Here is a 22,762-nt window from a genome sequence, read left to right as displayed (position 1 = left end):
GTAAATGCACCGTAGAAAGCGTTTGAAAACACACACACACACACACACACTGAAGCAGAGTCTGTCTTGGCCATTAACAGGATGTGTGGAGTTGCTTTTAAAATACAAACACTAAAGTTTGCCAAACCTAAACCACACCATATGCCAAACCCATTGCTCACAGGAGAAGGGATAGAGGGATTAAAAAATGGAGAAGAGGGAAAAACTACAAGGCCAAGTAAAAATCTGCAATTCCTGTATTCTTGTTTCCCCCTGTGCATTTATTCAACTTTATTGGCCAGGTTTGAGTAAACAAACAAGGAATTTGACTTCGGCAACCATTTGCTCTCCAAGTACAACATTCACTAAAAACATTAAAAATAGTCTTAAGTAAACAGTATTACAAATTTACAAAACAAATACACAACAACAGTTCAAGAGATGGTAGAAATGGTGCAATATCAGTCAGTTAACGATTCAGATTTAAATAAAATATAAATATATATAAATATATATTTATATATATGGTCAGATTTAAGATTACAATATAAATATAAATATAGTGAAAGGCAGATCAGTGCAGAGGCAGTGTTCGTATCCACTTCTCATTATAGGAGTATATTTCTTGTGGCTCATGTCTATACTGGCATTCATTCCCCCATACATACACACACAGTGCAGTTTATATTCTGGCGCGCCTCCTATGATGAATGTATGAAAAAAATGAAAAATTCGATGTAAAAGTGCTTGGGGATTGGGATTTCTTTTTTCTCTCCCCTGGAATAATTATGAGTGCATTTAATCTAGTTTGAGGCGGATGTAAAGCGCGATGTAAGGGCGATTAATCAGCCTTTTATCAGACGGCGGTTGGCAGCACCTATCAGCTGAATCGGCCGCCATAAATTGTGGTGCCGGGCTGACAGTGCACTCCATCTCCATTGCCGGAGCCTCGGCTACAGGTTTATTGTGCGCAAATCCCATTCAGAAAGAATGACGGATGACCTCCATATACACACACACACACACACACACACGCTCATGAATGTGTGTATGTAGGTACACATGGAAGAGTGTAGGCATAGCTGGTACATTCACGCTCCAATCCACTCTCATAGACACACGCTTCAACACCAATATGAGTGATATAAGATAAAAGCTGGAGCTCAAATAATAGCCAATTAAGATTAGTATTATATTATCAGGATTTTTTTTTTATCCTACCATATTTTGCTCCCAAATTGAACAGAAGTGCTCTGAGTCCCTAGATATAACCAGTTTGAATTGTGTTTTCATTGCCACATAGAAAAACTAAATTCACTGAACTATTTGCAGATAAATAAAGTATTACCTTTTTGACTTGCCAAATGCATTCATTAAAAATTTTCCTCATTATATGAATAAAATGAACTAATCCAGGCAGCATTACGTTCCTTTTTACCACATATTGCTCTTTCAAAAGACCACTATGTAAATGTCATTTCTAGGAGACTGCAGGGTTGGATTCATATAAATCCATTAACGTTGCCTTTATGCGTGTTGGGGCCGTTTGTAATTAATCTCAACACTTACCTGTAGATATTTCATAATAAAAGATCCCAGAGAGGGGCCATGCCTATGCTCCTCTGAATGGTTAGGAATGTCCTCACTGCATGAAGCTTTTTACTTTTGCTGTAACAATTTTAAAATGACATAATAATGCCTTTAGACTCAAGTCTGACACTCACCCTGCGTTCTGAATGGCATACTTTTTACTATTTAGTATGGTAGAAAAAAGATTTAGTATGTCCCGATTCGTGTTGCCAGATGTAGGATGGTTAGAAAGACCCAGATGTCTACTACATCTGGTCAAGATTTTTAGTGTTGAAAACTGCATTGTATTTGGGCAATTCTGACCCATAATCCAGTGCGAACCTGAAGTGACGTCACATCGACGGAACCTCCATATAAAAACAAACAGGGATGCGACGGATATAGAAGCAAGAGGCAAGATCAAGGCGCAATGTTATGATGAAATAAATAAGTAAAAGTATGTCCCAATAGTATGCCTACTGCATCCTAACTAGATTATTTTTATTGTCGGATGTAGTATGTAGAATAGAAAAAAGAGATATTCGGAACACAGGGCCTCTCACATCTACAGACAATCAACTCACACTTGATTAGACATTAGTTCTGAGTTTTTGGTCACAGACTGAGATTTTGCAAAAACAGGTGGTCTCATGTGTGAAGACTACAACTTGATTCCTTTTGAGATGAAGATTATTTCCAATCCTGCGGGTATAAAAAGTGATTTCAGTCAAATAAAAAGGTATATTTTAGCATGTAAAATAGAACTGGGTGGACTCTAATCTTGACCATGTAAAAACAGGTCACGACTAATGCCGCTCCTCCTGCGTCGTGTTTGCTGCTGGACAGAGCGCACCCATTGGCTGTTGACAGTGTTCACGTCATTTAACTTCCATATTTGCATGAGCCAAGTCTTTTGGTGTACGTTTGGCATATTTGGAACGAATCAAGAGGAGAGAAAGGCTAACTTATTTCCATACATATACCCATAATACATGACATCAGAAATAAAGGCCTATCTCGCCTTCCTTAACGGCTGGTCAGGTACAGAATAAATACTGTAGTTCCAGCAGTTTATCGTCATAACACACATATGCAAAGACACAGCTTGGTCCTGGGGATTAACTGGGATGAGAATGGAGACCAGACTTGCCTTATGTTTTTTGATCAGAGTTTGCATAATACATAATATAGCCTCGTCCTATGTGCATTGTGTGCGCGTCACATACAGAGAAATAGGTGTGTGTGTCAGTGTGTGTGTGTGTGTGTGTGTGTGTGTGTGTGTGTGTGTGTGTGTGTGTGTGTGTGTGTGTGTGTGTGTGTGTGTGTGTGTGTGTGTGTGTGTGTGTGTGTGTGTGTGTGTGTGTGTGTGTGTGTGTGTGTGTGTGTGTGTGTCGGGTGGGGGTGTTTGGGTGAGTAAACTAGGCTGCATGGGCATGAAGGACAATGAGGGAAATGTAATACTGATTGATTGACTGTGTCCTAGACTGTATATGCAAAGCAGGACAAAAAGTGTGTGTGCGTTTGTGTGTGCTTGCGTGTGTGTGTGTGTGTGTGTGTGTGTGTGTGTGTGTGTGTGTGTGTGTGTGTGTGTGTGTGTGTGTGTGTGTGTGTGTGTGTGTGTGTGTGTGTGCGTGCAGAGCTTGGCACAGAGCAGTTCTCCGGAACACAACAAATAAGATTAAAATGCAAAATGCCGGCGAGGAAGTAATAAGACAAGCGGCTCGGGCCCCTTTTAACATATGCTGAAAAATTTGCAAGTTGGAAAGGGGGCGACATTAGATCAAGTCGGGGCTTTGTCATATCGGAGCGCCATCATTGGTTCAAGGCCGGGGCGAGATTACTGTCAGCTATTGACCCCGCCTTTTTACTAACTCAATCAATCTGGCCTGTTTTAAAAGGCAAGCAGTGATTTGTCGTGAGGTTTACGTGCGGTAATATGACTGTAGCCATGGTGCCTGGCATTTTTATAGCGCGGCAGCAACATAAGGTAAGACTTTATTAACCGACCCCTTTTGAAAATGAAGCAAAGAAAATGTAATGCCTATCCCCCTCACAAATGTTATCCAATTTATAGACCGTATCATAGTTAATATGATGAAAATCAAACATTATAAAACATGTGTTTTTATATAGGTACCTGACTGAATTGAGTTTTCCCATTGAGAGTCACAGTAGCATTCATCTGACCAGGTTTGAATGGAGTGACTTTGAGAGCAGCAGATTGGTGATGTATTTAAAGATTCTATTGTTGATTGATTGATTGATTCTTTTTAATGACCACACAGCCAGGCTGGTGGAATTTGTTATCAGTATCAGATGTACATACAGACATACACACTACACAATACATAAGGGCCATGCTCAGCGTTCAGAGTTCAGAAAGTTTATTGCAGTTGGGATGAAACTGTTTTTGAACCGGGTTGTTCGTAAGGCAATGTTCCTGTAACGCCTCCCAGAGGGCAGTAGCTGGAAGGCATAGTGTGCAGGGTGAGTGGGGTCGGAGATGATTTTCTGTGCTCTGCGTAGTGTCCGTTTGTGGTATAGTGAATCAAGGGATGGTAGGGGTGTGCCAATATTTGACAAAACAAAGATTCTTGCCTAGTTATTGCTTATGTGAAAGAGTTATCCCAGGCAGATTCATCAGATATGACGTTTGTAATTCACTCAAATCTGAAGTGTGATCTTTATGGAAAACCATTTCTGTAAAGGCCCTTCAAAATGTAAAGTTTTATTTAGCTTAACCTACATTAAGAGCTGTACGTGAACAGGCTCCTTCCTTCACTGAATACAGCTCATTGTGACAGTGCGGTACATGTGAAGTTAGCTATTCTCACTCATATCTAAAGATCATACTGTCCTAATATAGCATGTAAATGTTGTGATTGTCAAAGGATCGATTCACAGCACAATGCATCACATCAACCATTATAACACACACGGAGGTCTTTAAGTTTTATGGAACTTTAGTTTTCAGTGTAAGCGCCTCCATCTAACATTCCCCACTAATCCTCCTACGTCGCTCCCCCACATTAGCAGCTAAGATGTGTGTGTGTGTGTGTGTGTGTGTGTGTGTGTGTGTGTGTGTGTGTGTGTGTGTGTGTGTGTGTGTGTGTGTGTGTGTGTGTTTGGATCCAGAGTGCACACTGTGTAGTATTATTCTTTATGCTTGTGTGTGTGTGTATGAGTGTCTGTTGTTGTTTGTTTGTTTTATGGTCTTGCTTGCTGTCAGAGCAGAGGGCCCTGCCATGATTCATGGGTTATTACAGCAGCACTGTAGCGTGCACAAGCCATAGCTCATCATCAGAGCACATTCATATACGTCACAACCACCAACAATAAGGCACACTCACATGTCCTCATGCTCACTCATATGCATATGAACTCATGCAGTGCACGCACACACACACACACACACACACACACACACACACACACAGGAGGAAATGAATAGATGGATGTCTGATATTAAGAAAGAGGAAAGGTGAAGCTACTTGGAGCGGGGAAATTCATCTTTTGCTGAGACTAATATGGCCAATGTTGTACAATGAGTTAGCTTTGTGGCATATTAATGCTAACTATTAAAGTACATTTTATTTTTTCGACCATATGTGATATGGCACACGTTCAAAAGAATTGACCAATTAAAAAGCTGAGTTCTGATGTTCTTCAAAGCAGGTCAGATAAACCTGACTGCACTTTTAAATTAGAATTGCTGAGTGGCTAACTGGCTTACACATAACATCACCACCAACAAATAAATGTAGAATAATTATGATATCGGACAGTATCGGTATCCAAAACCCAGATATCTGAATCAGATGGTACTGAAACATAGTGGATCGGTGCATCTCTAACAGTAGACAGACAGAGAGAGAGAGGAGAGAGAGAGACAGAGGGAGAGACAGAGAGAGAGAGAGAGATGGATGGATGGAAGAGGAGAGGGATACAGAGTGCTTCTGTCTGCCAGCCACTTTAACACCGGTAGCGTGTGTTGTGCTTTGCTCTGCTGCTGTAGACAGTATTAGTGTAATCATCCATATCCCGGGTGTGAATGGGCTGGCCAGGGGGATAAAGTAGATCTGGACTTTTTAACAGGACATCTTTTAAAGACATCCATGTGATTCACTGCACAGCCCTAACAGGTCGCCACAGTGAAGACACCTTCACATATACTGTCTAATATGTATCCAGTGTCCTGACTATATTGTTTAATAAAGGTTCAAGTAGTCTGGTATAAAGGCATGTATTATTGGCAGATAACTAGTGTTAGCAGATTATAGACAGAAGATAAACACGCTTGGGATTTAGGATGTCCCAATACATGCCCGTTGTAGTATGCTGAAAATACATACATGCCCCACTAACTCCAATAGCATTTTGGAGTATTCCTCTTTGTTCTTGACATTTCTCGACATAATTTCTCTCCTGTGGCCATAAAACTCTTCTGTACTTTAGTACACTTACATTTTGCATACTTGCAGCAGCATACTCATATCCTACCTTTAGAAATAGAGAAAATAAGTTCATGTTTCCACTCTCTTATTTCTGCACCTTCATCTCTAAAACACCAGTATCTTTATATGATGCTTTCAACCATTATGAGATAATTAAGCAGGGATGGAAGTTCCGTGTAAACAGACCGTTATAGTTGATTAGTTGGCCCCGGGTGCCAGGTCATACTGTGGTGTGTGTGTGTGTGTGTGTGTGTGTGTGTGTGTGTGTGTGTGTGTGTGTGTGTGTGTGTGTGTGTGTGTGTGTGTGTGTGTGTGTGTGTGTGTGTGTGTGTGTGTGTGTGTGTGTGTGTGTGTGTGTGTGTGTGCGTGTGTGTGAGTGTGTGAAGGTAAAAACAGCTCCCTTCAAATCCCCATGCCACCCTGGGCCTGTAAGGGTGACCCTCGTGTGTGTGTGTGTGTGTGTGTGTGTGTGTGTGTGTGTGTGTGTGTGTGTGTGTGTGTGTGTGTGTGTGTGTGTGTGTGTGTTTGTGTTGATGTGTGCATGCATGATGAAGCATGGCCCATAAGAAGTGGCTGAGTCTGCCTCTCCAAACAACACAGGCCATCTGCTTTGTGTCCCTGGTGCCAAACAACGAGCTGAACCTCTGTGCCTCTGTCACTGCCAGCACAGCTCTCTATATTTCTCTCTCTCCTTCTCTCTCTCTCTCTCTCTCTCTCTCTCTCTCTCTCTCTCTCTCTCTCTCTCTCTCTCTGCTGCTATGGTGGTTTTATTTGCTCTGTTGAGAACAATGTTTTAATCTTTGCACAGGATTTTATTGGTTAAACTAAAATTATGTAAATAAAGTGTTATAAAAAATTAAAATTAAAAAGCTCTCCCTCTTTTTCTCCCCATCCTTCTCTCTCTCTTTCTCTCTCTCTCCTCTTCTCTCCATCCTACCTACAGTATCCCTCCATACTCTAGAGATCTACTTTCTATCCTTTGCAGTTGTTCTTCTTGTGTGATGTCACAGGAATTTGCTGGTTGTGTGGATGTGAATGCATTGTGGATGTTTTATTTAGCCTGGAGGTATACTTTTGTTTGAATCAGCATATACAGTAATCTTTTCATTTAGGACACATTCCTTGGGAATGATAACCTTGTCTCTATCACTTTATAGAATGTTATTTTTTGTCAAATGCTCTTCAATGTATGTTAATGTGACGTAAGAGTTGAGAGCTACTTTAACGAAAAAGAAAAAAAAATATATATATAGGGGGAGAGAGCATCTAAAACCATGGTTATGCACCATCATCTTTCAAATCCACATCAGTATACTAGTATCAAATATTAAAATCTACTTAAAGAAATCATTCTGCTGATATTATCCTTTTTTTGAATTGACAACGATCTCATTTGCCAACCTAATAATGATTGTATTCAACATTGTGTGTGTTATCCAAAGCCACAGAAAGGGTAGGGAAGATTTGAAATATTGAGAGATGGACTCACACATTTTCGATGGTATAGCGGACATATTTTTTTAAGGTGTTTTCAAAAGTGACTTAATGGCAAGAAATGAAACCTGTTGTGCTTCTTGTCTCCTCTCTCAGTAACAGGGTTTCCCTACCCCAGCACAGGGGCAGCCGTGGCCTACAGAGGGGCCCATTTGAGAGGGAGGGGCCGGGCCGTCTACAACACCTTCCGTGCTGCACCTCCTCCTCCACCTATCCCTGCCTATGGAGCGTGAGTTAGATGCACACACACACACACACACACACACACACACACACACGCACACACACATTCCTGTTCTTAACATACAGCCAACTTAAACAATACAGCGTGTATGACAGATCCCCAAGACTGAACACCCTAGCCTACTGCAAAAATCAATTCACATCGTTCCTCAGACAGAAGTCATAACACACACACACACACACACACACACACACACACACACACACACACACATTCATTCATGCACAAATATATATACACACATGCAGAAACAGGAGAATGGCGAGTACAAAACAAAAATGGCTGAGCAGAAACAATTCTTTTTGATATCAGTATGGCCGCAAATCGTCAGTTTCTTTTCCAAATGTGTCATTCTATGAGCTGACCTGCACGCACCAATGGGCCAACCTCAGAGGGGCCAAATAGCTGAGCTTTCATTTTCACTGAGCGGTGCGGTTGGTACGGTACGACACACATTTATTTGCATTTCCACTGTCACTGTTGGGGAAGGGAACCAAAATAAGCGTAACGTGCCATACCTATTTCAGTCACCCTTTCGTTGGGGCACCAAACCGTCCCAGAAGGGTGGAGCTACACACTGCAGTCCCTTGATTGGTTGACGGAATAGTCATTTCCCGTGTTTAAGATAAACCGCTGTGTGTAGTCGCCTCCACAAGAGTGAAGAGTCTTGTGTTTGAGACAAATGTTGGCGTGCAGCTCTCTGTTTAGTATGTGGCGTTTTTCTTCTTCATTTAATTTATTGGCGAGCTATACTGTTATCGCTGTCTGGCATAAAGCTGGCATATCAAGTAAGGGTGCTTTGGCATTGGAAACACAAGCCAGATCCAGGGGTTACTATACCATACCAAACCGTACCGTGCCGAAGCAAACCGTGGCGCTCAATAGAAACAAGGCATTGGTGAATGTGAAAGTGGGAGACAGAGAAAAATAATAGATGTCTGAAAAAGAGAAAGTGTGAGTTGGTGGTGAAGGAAAGAATGAGAAGAAGAATAAGAAATTCTGATGAAAAGCGAGAGAAACTGAGAGAATAATAACGGATGAGTGGTGAAGTTTGACAACATTGGAGCTGCTGAATGATTTACTGTAGTGTGGTGGGAATACACCGAGTGGATTCTCTTTTATCAATTAAAAACCACTTGTAATGTTGTATATTTTGAAAAGTAAACTGATATTGAAAGAAAATCAATGGCGCTGTTTGCGGTAGCATTGAGTTGCAGCTGTTTTTTTCTTATAGCCATTAGGGAGAATGTATGGTTTGTTTATCCCTGTAACTGTGAGACACCTCATCATGTAAATTTCATCAACTGCCTCCCATATGGTTGACAAGCATCTGCTGGGACCTGTGTGTGTGTGGACAATCGTACAATACCCAAAGAAATTCAATCAATGTTAATGGTCGCTCAAGATGGGATGGCAAGGGGGTCTCACAGGCAGTGCACACAGGGGGCTTTAGCGCTTGATATATAGTCTGTGGGAGTATGTCCCAAAACACCAAGCAGCAGTTCAGAACCAAATATCAATGTGTGAAGCCAGCATGGATGCATACAAAACTATGGCACACAGGTCCTTAATGCTGCGTTGAATGATTCTGTTTTGGGGGTTTGATACCAGGAGAAGGGCAACACAAGCAGAGAATGTTTTTTTTCTGCACAATACATCAATACACTCATCTCCTTTTATTCAGAGCCCAAACTTTTTTTTTCTATTCATGTTATTTGTGAACAATTCTCCTCCAAAAAGTGCTACAGCCTTTTGCTTCCAAATGGTATGGTTCCTTTTCAGCCTTAAGAAAAGTAGCAGGAATTGCTGAAACTTCTGTCAAAATTAAAGCCAACATTATTCTGCAAAGAGAATCAGAGCTTAAGAAAATGTTTTAATGTGTGGTATCCTCTGTCAACAGTGTGGTCTACCAGGATGGCTTTTATGGGGCAGAAATATATGTAAGTCCAAATCTAGTCATTCATTATGTTCCATCAAGAAAAGAATGTGGTGCTGAGCATTTTGATCCAATGTTTTAACCTAAAGCCAGTTGTTGAATTTGCACTTTTAGTAACAGCGATATAATTGCATTCCTCTGTCTCCCCACAGGGAGGGTATGCAGCGTACAGATATGCCCAGCCCGCTGGTACTACTGCAGCCGCATACAGTGACAGGTATGGTCCACTGCCTCTTTCCTTTAGGGCGCACTCACACCAGGCCATCTGTACCGTGTACAAGTACCTTTGCCCCCTTAAAGTCTAGTACGTTTGACCAGTGTGAGTGTGAGTGCTCCGTACAGTACTCAAGCACGGTATACTTCCTCTGCTCTAGCCCAGTTGGGAGAGGTGTGCTCTGGCATTACATTACATTACATTTTATTTAGCTGACGCTTTTATCCAAAGCGACTTCCATTAAGTGCATTCAACCATGACGATACAAACTCAGAACAACAAGAATCCCGCAAGTACTATAGCTTCAAGTAAACCAAACTACAATGTGCCACATGTAAGTGCTACATGGAGATGTATCAAGCGCAATTTACACAGTACAAATGCTAATGAGTCGACATGTGCATGCGCATAGACAGCGATCCTGACGTCAATAGAACATTCCCGGCCGCGACCCAATATGTCACTGCGCACAACGGACATTTAAAAGAATGTTGCTGAAGGATTTGGCAGATTGTTGTCTACAAATTTGTTCGGTTGAAAATATTCACAAACAATCAGATACAGGTATCCTACGCTCCAAATCCCAAACCCGCACACCTATAGACGTGGTGACGTAGGGCAAGAAGCAATGGTGCCTGGTGTGTGGTTTTCTAACATAAGAGATTTAAGCTGGACGCTGACTTTTAACTGTTCATCTTTGGCACCGAATTATTACTTCAGTTCAGTCGTTTAGAAAATGTCAGCACATCCAATCAGTGATTTGTTCAATGCACTTACTCAGTGCTTGTATCTGACTATAGTCTCCTGGTGATATGGTTATGTAAGTGTGTGTGTCGTCTGCATAATTATGGTAGCATAATTTGTTCTTATTCATAATCTGAGCTAGCGGGAGCATGTAGAAAACAGGAGAGGCCCAAGAATAGAACCTTGGGGGACCCCGCATGCAAAATGTGAAATTGCCTATAGACACATCGTACGTAGTCTCTGTCCTTTAAGTAGGATTCAAACCAGTTTAGCACAGTTCCAGAAAGTCCCACCCAGTTTGCAAGTCGGTCTAGTTATATGGTGTGGTCAACTGTGTCGAAAGCAGCACTGAGATCCAGTAAAAAGGAGACCGAACTTTTGCCACTGTCTGTGTTTAAGTGGATGTCATTGAGGACCTTAACCAGTGCTGTGGGGTTGTCGAAATCCTGACTGGAAGACATCAAAGTGACAGCTTGTCTAATCCAATCTAATCTAATGTTCTGAAGTTTGGCAAATTCATTGCAGTCTCTCGTGGAGAGATGTTCAGACGCTACTGACACAGCGGGGTCTGTCAGCCTGTCAACAGGAGCAAACAGGGCACGTGCATTGTTCTTGTTTTTGGTGATGATATCAGAATAGATCAATGTTGAGTCATCATTCAAATGTGTGGATCCCCTTTGAGCTCACTGTCCCACCTCCACCTCTGACCCCTGAATCCCCAGCTATAACAAAAGTGAGTTGTGCCTATAGGAAAATGCGTGTGTGTGTGTGTGTGTGTGTGTGTGTGTGTGTGTTTGCAAGTACTCACTACTACTGCTCTCTGGGTGTGTGTGTGTGTGTGTGTGTGTGCGTGTGCGTGTGCGTGTGTGCGTGTGTGTGTGTGTGTGTGTGTGTGTGTGTGTGTGTGTGTGTGTGTGTGTGTGTGAGAGAGAGAGAAGGTGCTTGGGGGAGCTAATCTTAGGGGGAGATTGAGCATGTCAGGCCCCGATAAGAAACGGCCCCAGCAGGAGCCTGTAGACCTGTGATAATGTAAGATTTATCAGAGGCTACGAGGCGCACGCAACAAGAATTATGAACAGAGCGCAGGGGGGAAAAGAGTGGAGCAGGTGAGGGGGCACGTCTCTCTACAAGACTTATTTCATTACCTCTCTCTCTCTCTCTCAGGCGTTCCACATTTCTTACTCTCACTTTTATTTGCAGTCCCCTCCCAGTATATGTGTGCAGAATATCCCTCTGCATACTCTCTCTCTCCGTCATCTTTCATACTGTGTCTCTCTCATTCTATTTTTCAAGCTATCCTGATTCTCCAGGCAGTCAGGGTGCACTAACAGAGGAGAGGGAGGAATTGTATTTATTGTTGGGATAAGAGAGGTCTGTACAGAGAGGATGGGCTGGGGAGAACTGGGAGACTTAAGGGCGCACTCACACTATAGGCCATCTGTACCGTGTCCCAAGTACGTTTGCCTCCCTAAAGTCTAGTCAGTTGACCAGTGTGAGGGCTCCGCTCCGTACTCCAGCACGGTACACTTCCCCTGCGTTCCAATCCCCATACTTCCCTACTATTTAGTATGCCAGAAAAAGATTTAGGATGTCCAAATACATGCATGTCAATTGCAGTGTGCCAAAAATACCCAGATGCCCCACTAACTCCAATCTCATTTTGCAGTATACGCCTTTATTCTTGACATTTCTCGACATAATGAAAGAAAAATCTTCCTTATCTGTTTTTTTTTCTCTCCCGTGGCCCTAAAACTCTTAAGTACTTTAGTATGTAGTGTAGTAAGATGAAAAAGTATGTGATTTGGAAAGCAGGGTTCCTCTGCTCTAGCACAGTGGGTGTGATTGGGCACGGTACAGATATTAATGAGCCGACATGAGCATGCGCATGGACGGCGATCCTGACGTCAATTTATATTAGACTGTTCCCCCGCGACCCAATACCTCCAGGCGCGCAACTGACTTATTTTTTTATTAAATCGCACAAAATGCAAAAAAAGAGGAGGTCTCAGTACGCGTACAAACCAACTCTGGTAGGGTTCACTTTAGGTGGGATTGTGATCGGACTCAACTACAGGAAGCACTGAGTAATGTGCTCCCGTAGCCCGGTTGCGCTATGCATTATGGGATGAGAAAAACAATCTAATACCTGGAGTTAGTTTCTGTAGACCAATTGAGGCCTCGATGCACAGCAACTGAAGAAACAAATGTGCAACATTTTGAAGAAATAGCACGACCATATACAGAAACAAGCTGCAAGTAGCACTCTCACATCATCACATCCTATGATTTTATGCAGCAGATTTGAACTTGTGTGTAGCCTGTGTGTGTGTGTGTGTGTGTGTGTGTGTGTGTGTGTGTGTGTGTGTGTGTGTGTGTGTGTGTGTGTGTGTGTGTGTGTGTGTGTGTGAGTGTGTGTGAGAGAGAGAGTTTGTAAGGAAGTAACATTTATTTTTTGGATTACTAACTCAAAATATTTGCGAATTCCCAGAAGAATTCCTTCCCCTTAAATAATACTGATACAGACGACCACTGCCTTGTGTAATTTACATAATAGGTATTAAATAGCACAGCTGCCTTGATGAGCGTGGTCCATGACAGCATGTCAAAGCAAAGACTCAATTAAGGGAACAGTGAAGGCTTTTATCTTCTCTCCTTTATGTAAATACATATCTGTGAGGACGGATAATTATTTTGACTGTAGTTTAATGCAGGAGACTTCTCACACTATAGAAAATAATTTTCATGTGCATATACTGAGTCTTCTTCCATCAATGGAATGTTTTCGTATAAACAGTCATTCCCAAAAAATTTTTTTTTCTTTTTTCATATTTCCTGGTGTTTGCCTTATTTTTCAATTGCAAAATTGCTTTTTTAGTATCAACAAATGTTAGTACACACTTCACGGATCAGACTGTGCATGCACGCAAAGGAGAAACAGCACAAAATAAAGTAACAGAAAAATAAGACTTGCCTCTGGAATAGATTTTCTTCTTTATGAGATAACCAAGAGGAATATACGTTATACAGCTCCGGAAAAAATGATTTTTCTTAAATCTTTATCTCTACATTACTTTTTGAAAATGCTCTTTAATGACAATATTTTTATTGTGAATTTAGTAGAAATGTCAGTAGTTTATATAATTAAATCTAAATGTTCATTCTACTCAAACATATGCCTCTAAAGAGTAAAACAAAAGACACTGAACATTTGGAGTGGTCTCTTATTTTTTTCCGGGGCTGTATATGCTCCATAATTGTTACCAAAAAACACAAAATTACTGTTTTGTTTTCTTAAAGTAGGAGGTCAGTCCAGAGTGTCGTTTTTATATAATATTCTTATTTTCTATATTCCGTTTATTGGCTTAATCATATTACAGTAGTTATCTTGGTTCCTGTGCTACCTGCAGTGCTTCTGTATTCGCAAACAAGCTCTGTACCAAGTCCTCTATTGCTAGCATAAACGCATAAAAAAAATAAAAAAAATAATCGCTGTTGAAAATTATTATTATTTGCAGCCGAGAATAACTGCGCACTTTACACACTACCTCCCTTCCATGTTGACTCCACTCCATCCTTCCCTTAGGCCTTCCTCTGTAACACATACTCTAACACGTAGTGTATACTGAAGCCTCCTATCTTTGCCCTCCAGACCTACACTGGCTTTCCTCCTTTACCAAATAAACAGACAAGACAGTGAGAGAGAAATGTAAATAAAGTGGTCTTGTGGCATCAGAGAAGGAGGGATGGAAGGAGGGATGGATGGATGGATGAGAAAACAGAGGGGCGTTGAGGGAGGGGGATTAGTTCCAAGCCAGTGCTGGTGAATAGAGTGGGAATAAGCCTTGGGAGGGAGACAGAGAGAGATGCAGGGGGGAGATGGCAGTAAGTAGGAGAGCACAGAGGTATAGGTTGAGGCAGGGGCGAAACCATGGTTTAGACATGGGGACGGGGTCCAAAAAAAGCCTTCCCCAAGATTTTTTCACAATTCTGAGACACGATAGTTTCTAAAAAATTAATATAGTTTTTCTAGGCAAACGTAAATCAGTTTAATATGACCTGAAAATAACAGGAGACAGCGAATACATTGCATATTAATTGAATGCAAATGCATTTTCTACTGCAGATTGGGCATCTTTTCTCAGTGTTAGGGGGGGACACAAGCCTCCAGTCAGACTGGGCACTCCCCACTTTGCGTCCGCTGGTAGAATTCAGCCCCTGATTGGTTCATGTAGACGTTGTTGAATTGATGAATAAACTTGTGAGATATGGCTGGTCTGACAAGGCTAGACTAACGGCTACACGAACCAATCAGAAGCTGCCTTCCACTATAAGGGACGAACGTTAGGTCAAAACACATGCTCTGATTGGCCCGGCCATTTTTTACTTGACTGAAAGCCCATATTTATTTATTATATTTATTTAATAATATTGTTTTTTCAGAGCTGGAAAACGATACACATATCACGAAAATGAACATCACAACATATTTACCGTAACGCTTTTCCAGCACAACCCTTTTTCAAACCATCATTTCCCTCTTGGTCCTATGCCTTCTCTCTGTTTACCCTCCCTAAAATAATGGGGTTTCATTGTCATTTTTCTACTACTGTTATCACTGCCCATTTCTTTTCCTTCTTTTTCCCTCTCTTCTTCCACTCTGGCTGACGTCACACTTTTATCGCGATCCTTTCCCCCCATCATCCTGAATGATAAAATACTTGTCCCGTTTTCTTCATAAATCGAAACGGATAAAACAAATCATTGCAATCACACACCCTCACCTTTACTAGGTACATTTATAGGGAGACCATCGATTGCATTTCCATCCTATGGCTCCGTCCTCAGCCGTGAGTGAGAGGGGGGAAATTATTATAGATCTCTCTGGCCGGACCCCAGTTAAAATCGACAGCCCCGATGCCTTATGTGTTTCATGCATACTCATTGCAGGTTGGTTGGCAACCCCCTATCAATTATCAAATCTATCCAATCAAAGCCAAGCATACACAAAGTTTATGTCCGGTGGTTGGGGGTTGAGGAAAGGGGAGAAACAATTAACAGTCCTTCCCAACTGATTACCCCCCCCCCCCCCCTCCTCCTCCCTTTGATTTGTACATATTCAAATAATCCATATAGTTTTATGTTTGGAGAATAAGTCAAAATGTCATCCTGATTGTGAAACTGCGGCCTCCTCTTAAGCCTCCTCCAAAGCTGCAGAACATGTTAGGTTAACTGCAGGATAACATGTGTTCCCACTATCGGAAGTGGAGAAAATAAAATGTGGGTCAGATATTATACTAGTTTTGATTTTGATGTTCAATATTGTAGTTTGTCTCTTTAAGCCTAAGCCTGTCTGCTCTGATTGGTCCTGAATTGAACTGCTGGTTTAAGGGGGTGTGGCTTATCACAGGTGTAGGTAGTGCTAAATGATGTTGGTAATAATAATAATATCAGTCATAACTTTGTTTTATTATAGCGCTACTCAAGAAACCTAAGGACGCTTTACAAAAGTACAGGGGTCTCATCTCATCTCTCTTGTCTGAGTGAGGATTGATCTGAAGCCCATTAAAATATTGTGCACAGTACCATGGAGGGTTACTGTCATGCCTGATCAATGCAGGTCCTGACTATGCAATACATCAATGGACTGTGTTTAGGTGCAATCTATTTTCTGGAAACATCTTGCAGAAGCTTATGTAGATCCGCTTTTGACACAGTTGACCACAGCATATTACTAGATCGACTAGCAAACTGGGTTGGACTTTCTGGAACTGTACTAAGCTGGTTTGAATCCTACTTAAAGGATAGAGACTACTATGTGTCAATAGGCAATTTCACATCTGAGCGGACAAATATTGAATGCGGGGTCCCCCAAGGTTCCATTCTTGGCCCTCTTCTATTTAACATCTATATGCTCCCACTAGCTCAGATTATGAATAAGAACAAATTATGCTACCATAATTATGCAGACGACACACAAATTTACATAACCATATCACCAGGAGACTACAGTCCGATACAGGCACTGAGTAAGTGCATTGAACAAATCAATGATTGGATGTGCCAAAATTTCCTTCAATTAAACAACGATAAAACTGAAGTAATTGTCTTTGGTGCCAAAGATGAACAATTAAAAGTCAGCGCACAGCTTACATCCGTTATGTTAGAAGCCACACCCCAAGCCAGAAATCTTGGTGTTGTTGTAGACTCCGACTTGAATTTCAAGAAACACATAAAATCAATTAATAAATCAGCCTACTACCACCTAAAAAACATATCAAGAATTAAAGGGCTTATGTCTCAGCAAGACTTAGAAAAACTTGTCCATGCATTTATCTTTAGTAGACTTGACTACTGTAACAGTGTCCTTGCTGGCCTTCCAAAAAAATCTATCAGACAGCTTCAGCTAATTCAGAACGCTGCTGCTCGAGTCCTCACTAGGACCAAAAAAGTGGATCACATTACCCCAGTTCTGAGGTCTTTACACTGGCTTCCAGTCACTCAAAGAATTGATTTCAAAATACTGATGTTGGTTTATAAAGCACTAAATGGTTTAGGGCCAAAATACATTACTGATATGCTGATAAGTTATGAACCGTCCAGAGCCCTTAGGTCGTCTGGGACAGGTCTACTTACAGTCCCTAGAGTTAGGACTAAACGAGGAGAAGCAGCTTTTAGTTTTTATGCACCAACAATCTGGAACAAACTCCCAGAGAACTTGAGGTGTGCTGCAACTCTCAGTTCTTTTAAATCGAGTCTGAAGACTTTTTTGTTTCCATTTTAACCTGCAATTTTCATTCTATTTGCTTCTTTTATTAAATCCAGTTTTCATGTTTTTATTTTTTTTTTATTTTTATTTGCTTCTTTTAATCGCTTTTAAATGTTTTATAATGTGTTTTATGTATTCTAATCTTGCCCCTGTAAAGCACTTTGAGTGGCCTTGTGTCTGAATTGTGCTATATAAATAAACTTGCCTTGCCTTAGAAATGTTTTTAGTATGTCCGTTACTGTGTTGTAAATGGTAAATGGACTTGACTTATATAGCGCTTTCTAGCCGATTTTCTCAGCCCCAAAGCGCTTTACATATCTTACCACATTCACCCATTCATACACACACTCATACACCTGATGGCAGTAGCTGCCATGCAAGGCGCTCTCTGAACCATCGGGAGCAATTCGGGGTTCAGTGTCTTGCTCAGGGACACTTCGACATGTGGCGGGGAGACGGGGGATCGAACCTCCGACCCTGCACTCCAGAGGCGATCTCCCTACCCACTTCGCCACTGCCGCCCATTTGTGATAGTAAAAATCTGCTTGTGTCTGTTTTGATATAGTTACGGCAGAGTCTATGCAACCGCAGACCCATATCACCATACGATTGGTCCTGCAGCCACATACAGTGTGGGCACTATGGTGAGTCCGTTTTCCTTTTCCTTATAGCTACTTAATGTCACACTGTTATCTTTGATGTCATAGTGTATTACACAGCACCTGGACACATGGATGTTTAACTTCTTAGGAGAAGCATTTTACACCACAAAGGTCTACTGATTGCTATTCATATGAACTAGAGACTAAATGTACTTCTCACAGTAAATGAATAACTCCAATAAAATAATTTGATGAAAAGCTTATTTGATATATACATAGCCTGTAAAGATGTTCAACTCATAGGGCAGATTTGCACCCTTCATTTCTTTGTTCCATGTGAGTTGTGTTTCCCTCTGAGAGAGACCCCGTTTTAATGTTTAATGTGAGCCACTTCGGTAAATGAAAAAGGGACCTTGCCTTACTCTCAAACTCCCCATTCAATTTCATTGGCCTGAAGTGAAAGCCACTTGCTTGCTTGAAAATCCAAATCGAGACTGAGAAAATTCCTCTCCATGGGGGAAACTGTCTCTTCAAAAAATGTTGCACGGGGGGGGGGGGAGAAAGTCGAATGGTTAATGTCAGTTTTTAGCTAGCGTTTGCAGCTAACATCAAAGATGAAAAACAAAAAAAAAACTTTCTAAAGACCAAAAAAACTAAAAGCACACCCCAGAAGATGGGGGGAGAAAAAAAATAAAAAGTACCATTTGTTTTCTTTGGTTGGGTGTGGGGTATAGGGACTTCCTCCAAAGATCAACAACCATGTACACGCCTGGAAGTGCTGTAGGAGATTAAAGTAGAGAGAGAGAGAACAGAAGAAGAGAAATTAGGAGGAGAGGCAGAATTAAAGTGGTAGCAAAATGGCTGTTGCAGCATTGGTGCAGCATCTTGGCCCCCCATAGCAGATAGCTGAGGCTGGATACTTACGTGCTTGTGGTGATGGGAGTATGGGAAACCCTCCCACCATGTGTTCCCCAAACAACCCCCCCGGCCCCCCTTCCTCCCCTTATAGTGCAGCTGCTAGCTAAAAGCCTTCATTAATTGCGACCAATTATTTCCTCTTCATTTACTTAATTGAAGCAGTGGCCTGTGTTTCTATCTTCTTATGACTCTATACAAGTTCTTCTCTTTTTTCAAAAAAATGACTCCTCCCTTTTTCCACTCCTCCTCCAATATCCAAACTTCTAACTACTATGTTTGATTACTGATTGTCAATTATAAAAAAACAACAACACTCAATCAGTTCATCTCGTACTTTTGTATACGTTCTGAACTGTATCCCCCGAACAAAATGTAAAGAGACAACGATTCATCAGAGCTAAGTAATAATGATTAGACTGATACATATACAGAGGTTAGGTGAGTTATCGAGCCCACAATTGTTCTGGATAAACAACAGTTTTAAAAGCTACAGAATCCTTGTGTCTTGTGTGGAGAAAAATTGTGATCTTTCTTATTTGTTCTTCTTCCGGTTCATGTGAGCTTAGGCAAACACTGGTTTGTATGGCTGACTGTGTACAGGATAAGATATTGTGGACTGGGTGTGGACTATACTCTTGTGGAAAACTTTAAACGTCTGGATGCTGACTTTGTGGGTAGGACTAGGCCATTCAAGTCAGTGAGTTGGTTTTTTGCAGCCCTGTGCCATAAAGCGGCTGTTGAATTGAATGAGGTAGCTGCATATTAACAGGCAGTGCTACCGTCAGTCTCAAGCGTCCATTTTGTACCGATCGCAACTCAGGATTTACATGGAAAACCCCTGGTCAGCTGGTGACCTCCACGCATGAGACTGGATTGCATGTCGCATCACCGACCTAGAATTAATACTTGGGCCTCGTTTACTAACCCGTAACCATGGTCTTTCCCTAAACATAAGCCAGGTGTGTTGGTTACCTAGTGAAAACAAAACCTTCACCATAGTTTATTTGGCATAACCATGATCTATGGCTGACATTACTTGGGACTCCACTCATTTAACACCTCAGTCTGTTTACAGGTGTTGGGGATTACATGTTCAAAAAGCTCTATAAAGTAGGCCTATTTCATGGGCCCCAGGGGGAGCTCTCCACAAAATCTGATAAATTGCCTGAAGTGAAGTCACTTCCAGTTGAAAATGAAAAATAACTGAGTTCCCAGAGCTTTTTTTATGGCCCAGTCTTCAGCTGTGCTTGAGGCTAGAGGCTCAAGGCTACCAGTATTGCCAACTCCTCTGTAAGGAAAGTAGCTTTTGGCCCTCCTAGAAGGAGGTAGGTGACGTTATCAACGAATTTACTTAATATGCAATTCTGAAAGAGAGCTAAATTAATATACTGTATAATATAAAATGCAGTATGCTCGCTGTGTTTAGCTCTCATGAGGTTGTAATGTGAACCACGGAAAAGGATATCTTTGACGCTTTTGCAAAGCTCTGTTACACACTATAATTCCCCAAAATTACAAGAGAAAAACATTTGCTAGATTTGTCTCCAGTCACTTTTGACTTGAGGTGTATGGAAAGTTGCTAAACAAAGTCACCAAGTTGGCAACACCGCTACTAGTATAACACACTTGAATCTCCTACCAAACTGTCAGCAGTTTAGTTGCATTAGTAAAATATTTTTTACATGTAAGTTCATGTAAAAAAAGCGCCATAAACAAGAATAGAGAGTGTTGAATAGAGAAGACAATGTTTTGGTTGTGCTGCATCGTTTTTGTTGGTTATCATTGATATAATGAAAAGTGAGAATTTTTCAAAAGTTTACATTGGGCCTTATTGTCATGTGAGGTTTGCAGACTGAACAGACCAACCTTAACGAGCCTCCAAGTCACTATTTAGCTATACAGAATGAATTAGAATTGCTATCATTGCTAATCTGTTTGATCAATTGTATTTACAGTTGAGGACGTGGTCCTTAAGTTTTCTTTCAACATTATGGACACAAGTGTATATAGTTATTATTTAGTTTTACTGGAGAGCTTGTTCATACTGTAGATGACACACGTTTGACACACTTGATTCCTCGCTAGCAGCCAAGGGGTAGTAAGGTAGTAAGGTGTCATCCGCATATTATCACACTGTCTGAAAGGTGTTGAAAGGTATTTCTGTCTTTGTTCAGAAGAAGCTTGGGCTAAACATCTAATCTAGCCTGTGATGTGTCTAACTTTTTTGAGATTCTAAATCCTAAATACATGCACATGTACACAGTGATCACTGCACACACAATCACATTATTTTACCTCACTAATTTGTCAAACTGCCTTGCGAACACAAAAACCTCAAATTCAACGAGAGACAAGTGGTAAAAGGGAGGAACTTTTCTTTGGAAGAAAGAGAGAAGTTAATTTTAATATATATATATAAGTATTAAAAACAAAAGGTCTTACATTGAATACTGATTGGAGCTTTTTTCATCTTTGATGTTGCAGGCTAGCCTTTACAGAGGAGGGTGCAGTCGCTTCACTCCCTACTAGAAAAGAGGGAGACACCCCCCCCCCCCCTTTTTCTTCCCCACAAAACATTTAAAAAACAACAGCAAATGAAATCACTTAATTCATTCATAATCCATCTTCACATTCTTCACGGAAAAACAATAAAACACAATTTTTCAAGGTGGCAAATGTGAACCTGAAAAGGCAAGAAAAACATTCTCAATGTACAGATTGTAAACATTGTCATTAACTGTATGTAATGTATTCTTTTTAAGAAAATAACATTTTGTTACTCTGTGTTGATTTGAATGTATTGGCATCGACATGTCTGAGTAGAAAAAAAGACGACAATAGTCAAAGTGTGGAACGAGTTGAAAGAGAAACTTTTAGTTTCCCCATGCTCACTCTTTTCCTCTTTATGTTATTTGGTCTGCGGCTCAGCTCCTGTGCGTTGGCCTTTTGTGCTGCTTTTTTAAATCCCATCCAATTTCCTTCCCTTTATTGTTTCAATTAGTCACTTCCCCTGTACGCATTAGGAACACTAATGTACAGCAATTCCACTTTGAGCAACCAATTTCAGATTGGATTTATTAAGTAAATGGTTGCAGCCATTCCACCCCCTTTTAGAATACTATAGCTGGGTCCCCAGTGAGCCAATAACCGGAGCTGAGTTTCAGACTGACTTAATGGTGAAAACTGCAACAAAATGGCCACCAGGTTGTGATGCATTATGAAACCCAGAAGGTGAGAGGAAGAGGGGGTGAATGCAGGAGGAAATGATGTCTAGCAGGGTGTGGAGCCAGAGCAATGGCAGCCACTGCAGAACGTGTGTTAGAGTCCATTGATCGTTGGCACATTGCCACAGGCAAGAGGTATCCCATTACTGCTGAATGGCTTTAAAGGAGAAAACAACATTATTACCACACTTCTCTCTCTGTTTCATGTCTCCTCGTGCCCCACACATATTAAGCAATAATCCCACATCTGCTATATACAGTACATGCCTATGGACGATATATGCTTACAAATATGTTTGACTTCTTTAGTAATCAAAATGGTGATCTTTCTTTAATTTTGTTTTAAGCTGCGTTAATTGCATATTGACCAGGGGGACAGAAACAAATCAAAACATGCTGAAAGGTGTCCATGTTAGATGATACCATCTAATGCCAGCTGGTGACTTTCACATAACATTTCACATCCAGAAACAAATTATCAATAACTCGGAGTCGTGTATGTGTCCAGAAGATGAATGTAAGTTCAATATTCGCTTAGCAACGATCTGACTAAATTACATTATATGCTTATGAAAGACCAAACCGATCAATATTCATCCGATAGACATCAGTGGACAT

The 22,762-nt window shown here is 41.1% G+C and overlaps 1 protein-coding gene across 1 annotated transcript in view; it reads left to right on the top strand.

The window, feature by feature from the left end:
• Positions 1 to 21,449, top strand: part of rbfox3a (RNA binding fox-1 homolog 3a) — a gene marked incomplete at its 3' end in the record, with an annotated part of 327,028 nt that extends 305,579 nt beyond the window's left edge. Inside the window, exons 9-13 of the mRNA XM_080048488.1 lie at positions 7,593 to 7,725; positions 9,641 to 9,680; positions 9,829 to 9,893; positions 17,966 to 18,044; positions 21,405 to 21,449. Of these exons, the coding sequence (XP_079904614.1) occupies positions 7,593 to 7,725; positions 9,641 to 9,680; positions 9,829 to 9,893; positions 17,966 to 18,044; positions 21,405 to 21,449 (362 nt within the window). The remainder of the gene's footprint in view (positions 1 to 7,592; positions 7,726 to 9,640; positions 9,681 to 9,828; positions 9,894 to 17,965; positions 18,045 to 21,404) is intronic.
• Between the last annotated feature and the right edge of the window lie 1,313 nt (positions 21,450 to 22,762).

Source organism: Ammodytes marinus, assembly GCF_949987685.1.
Source record: "Ammodytes marinus genome assembly, chromosome: 20".
Taxonomy (NCBI): Eukaryota; Metazoa; Chordata; class Actinopteri; order Uranoscopiformes; family Ammodytidae; genus Ammodytes; species Ammodytes marinus.
The sequence above is the reverse complement of the archived record's forward strand: the minus strand, read 5'-3'. Positions and strand labels throughout refer to the sequence as shown.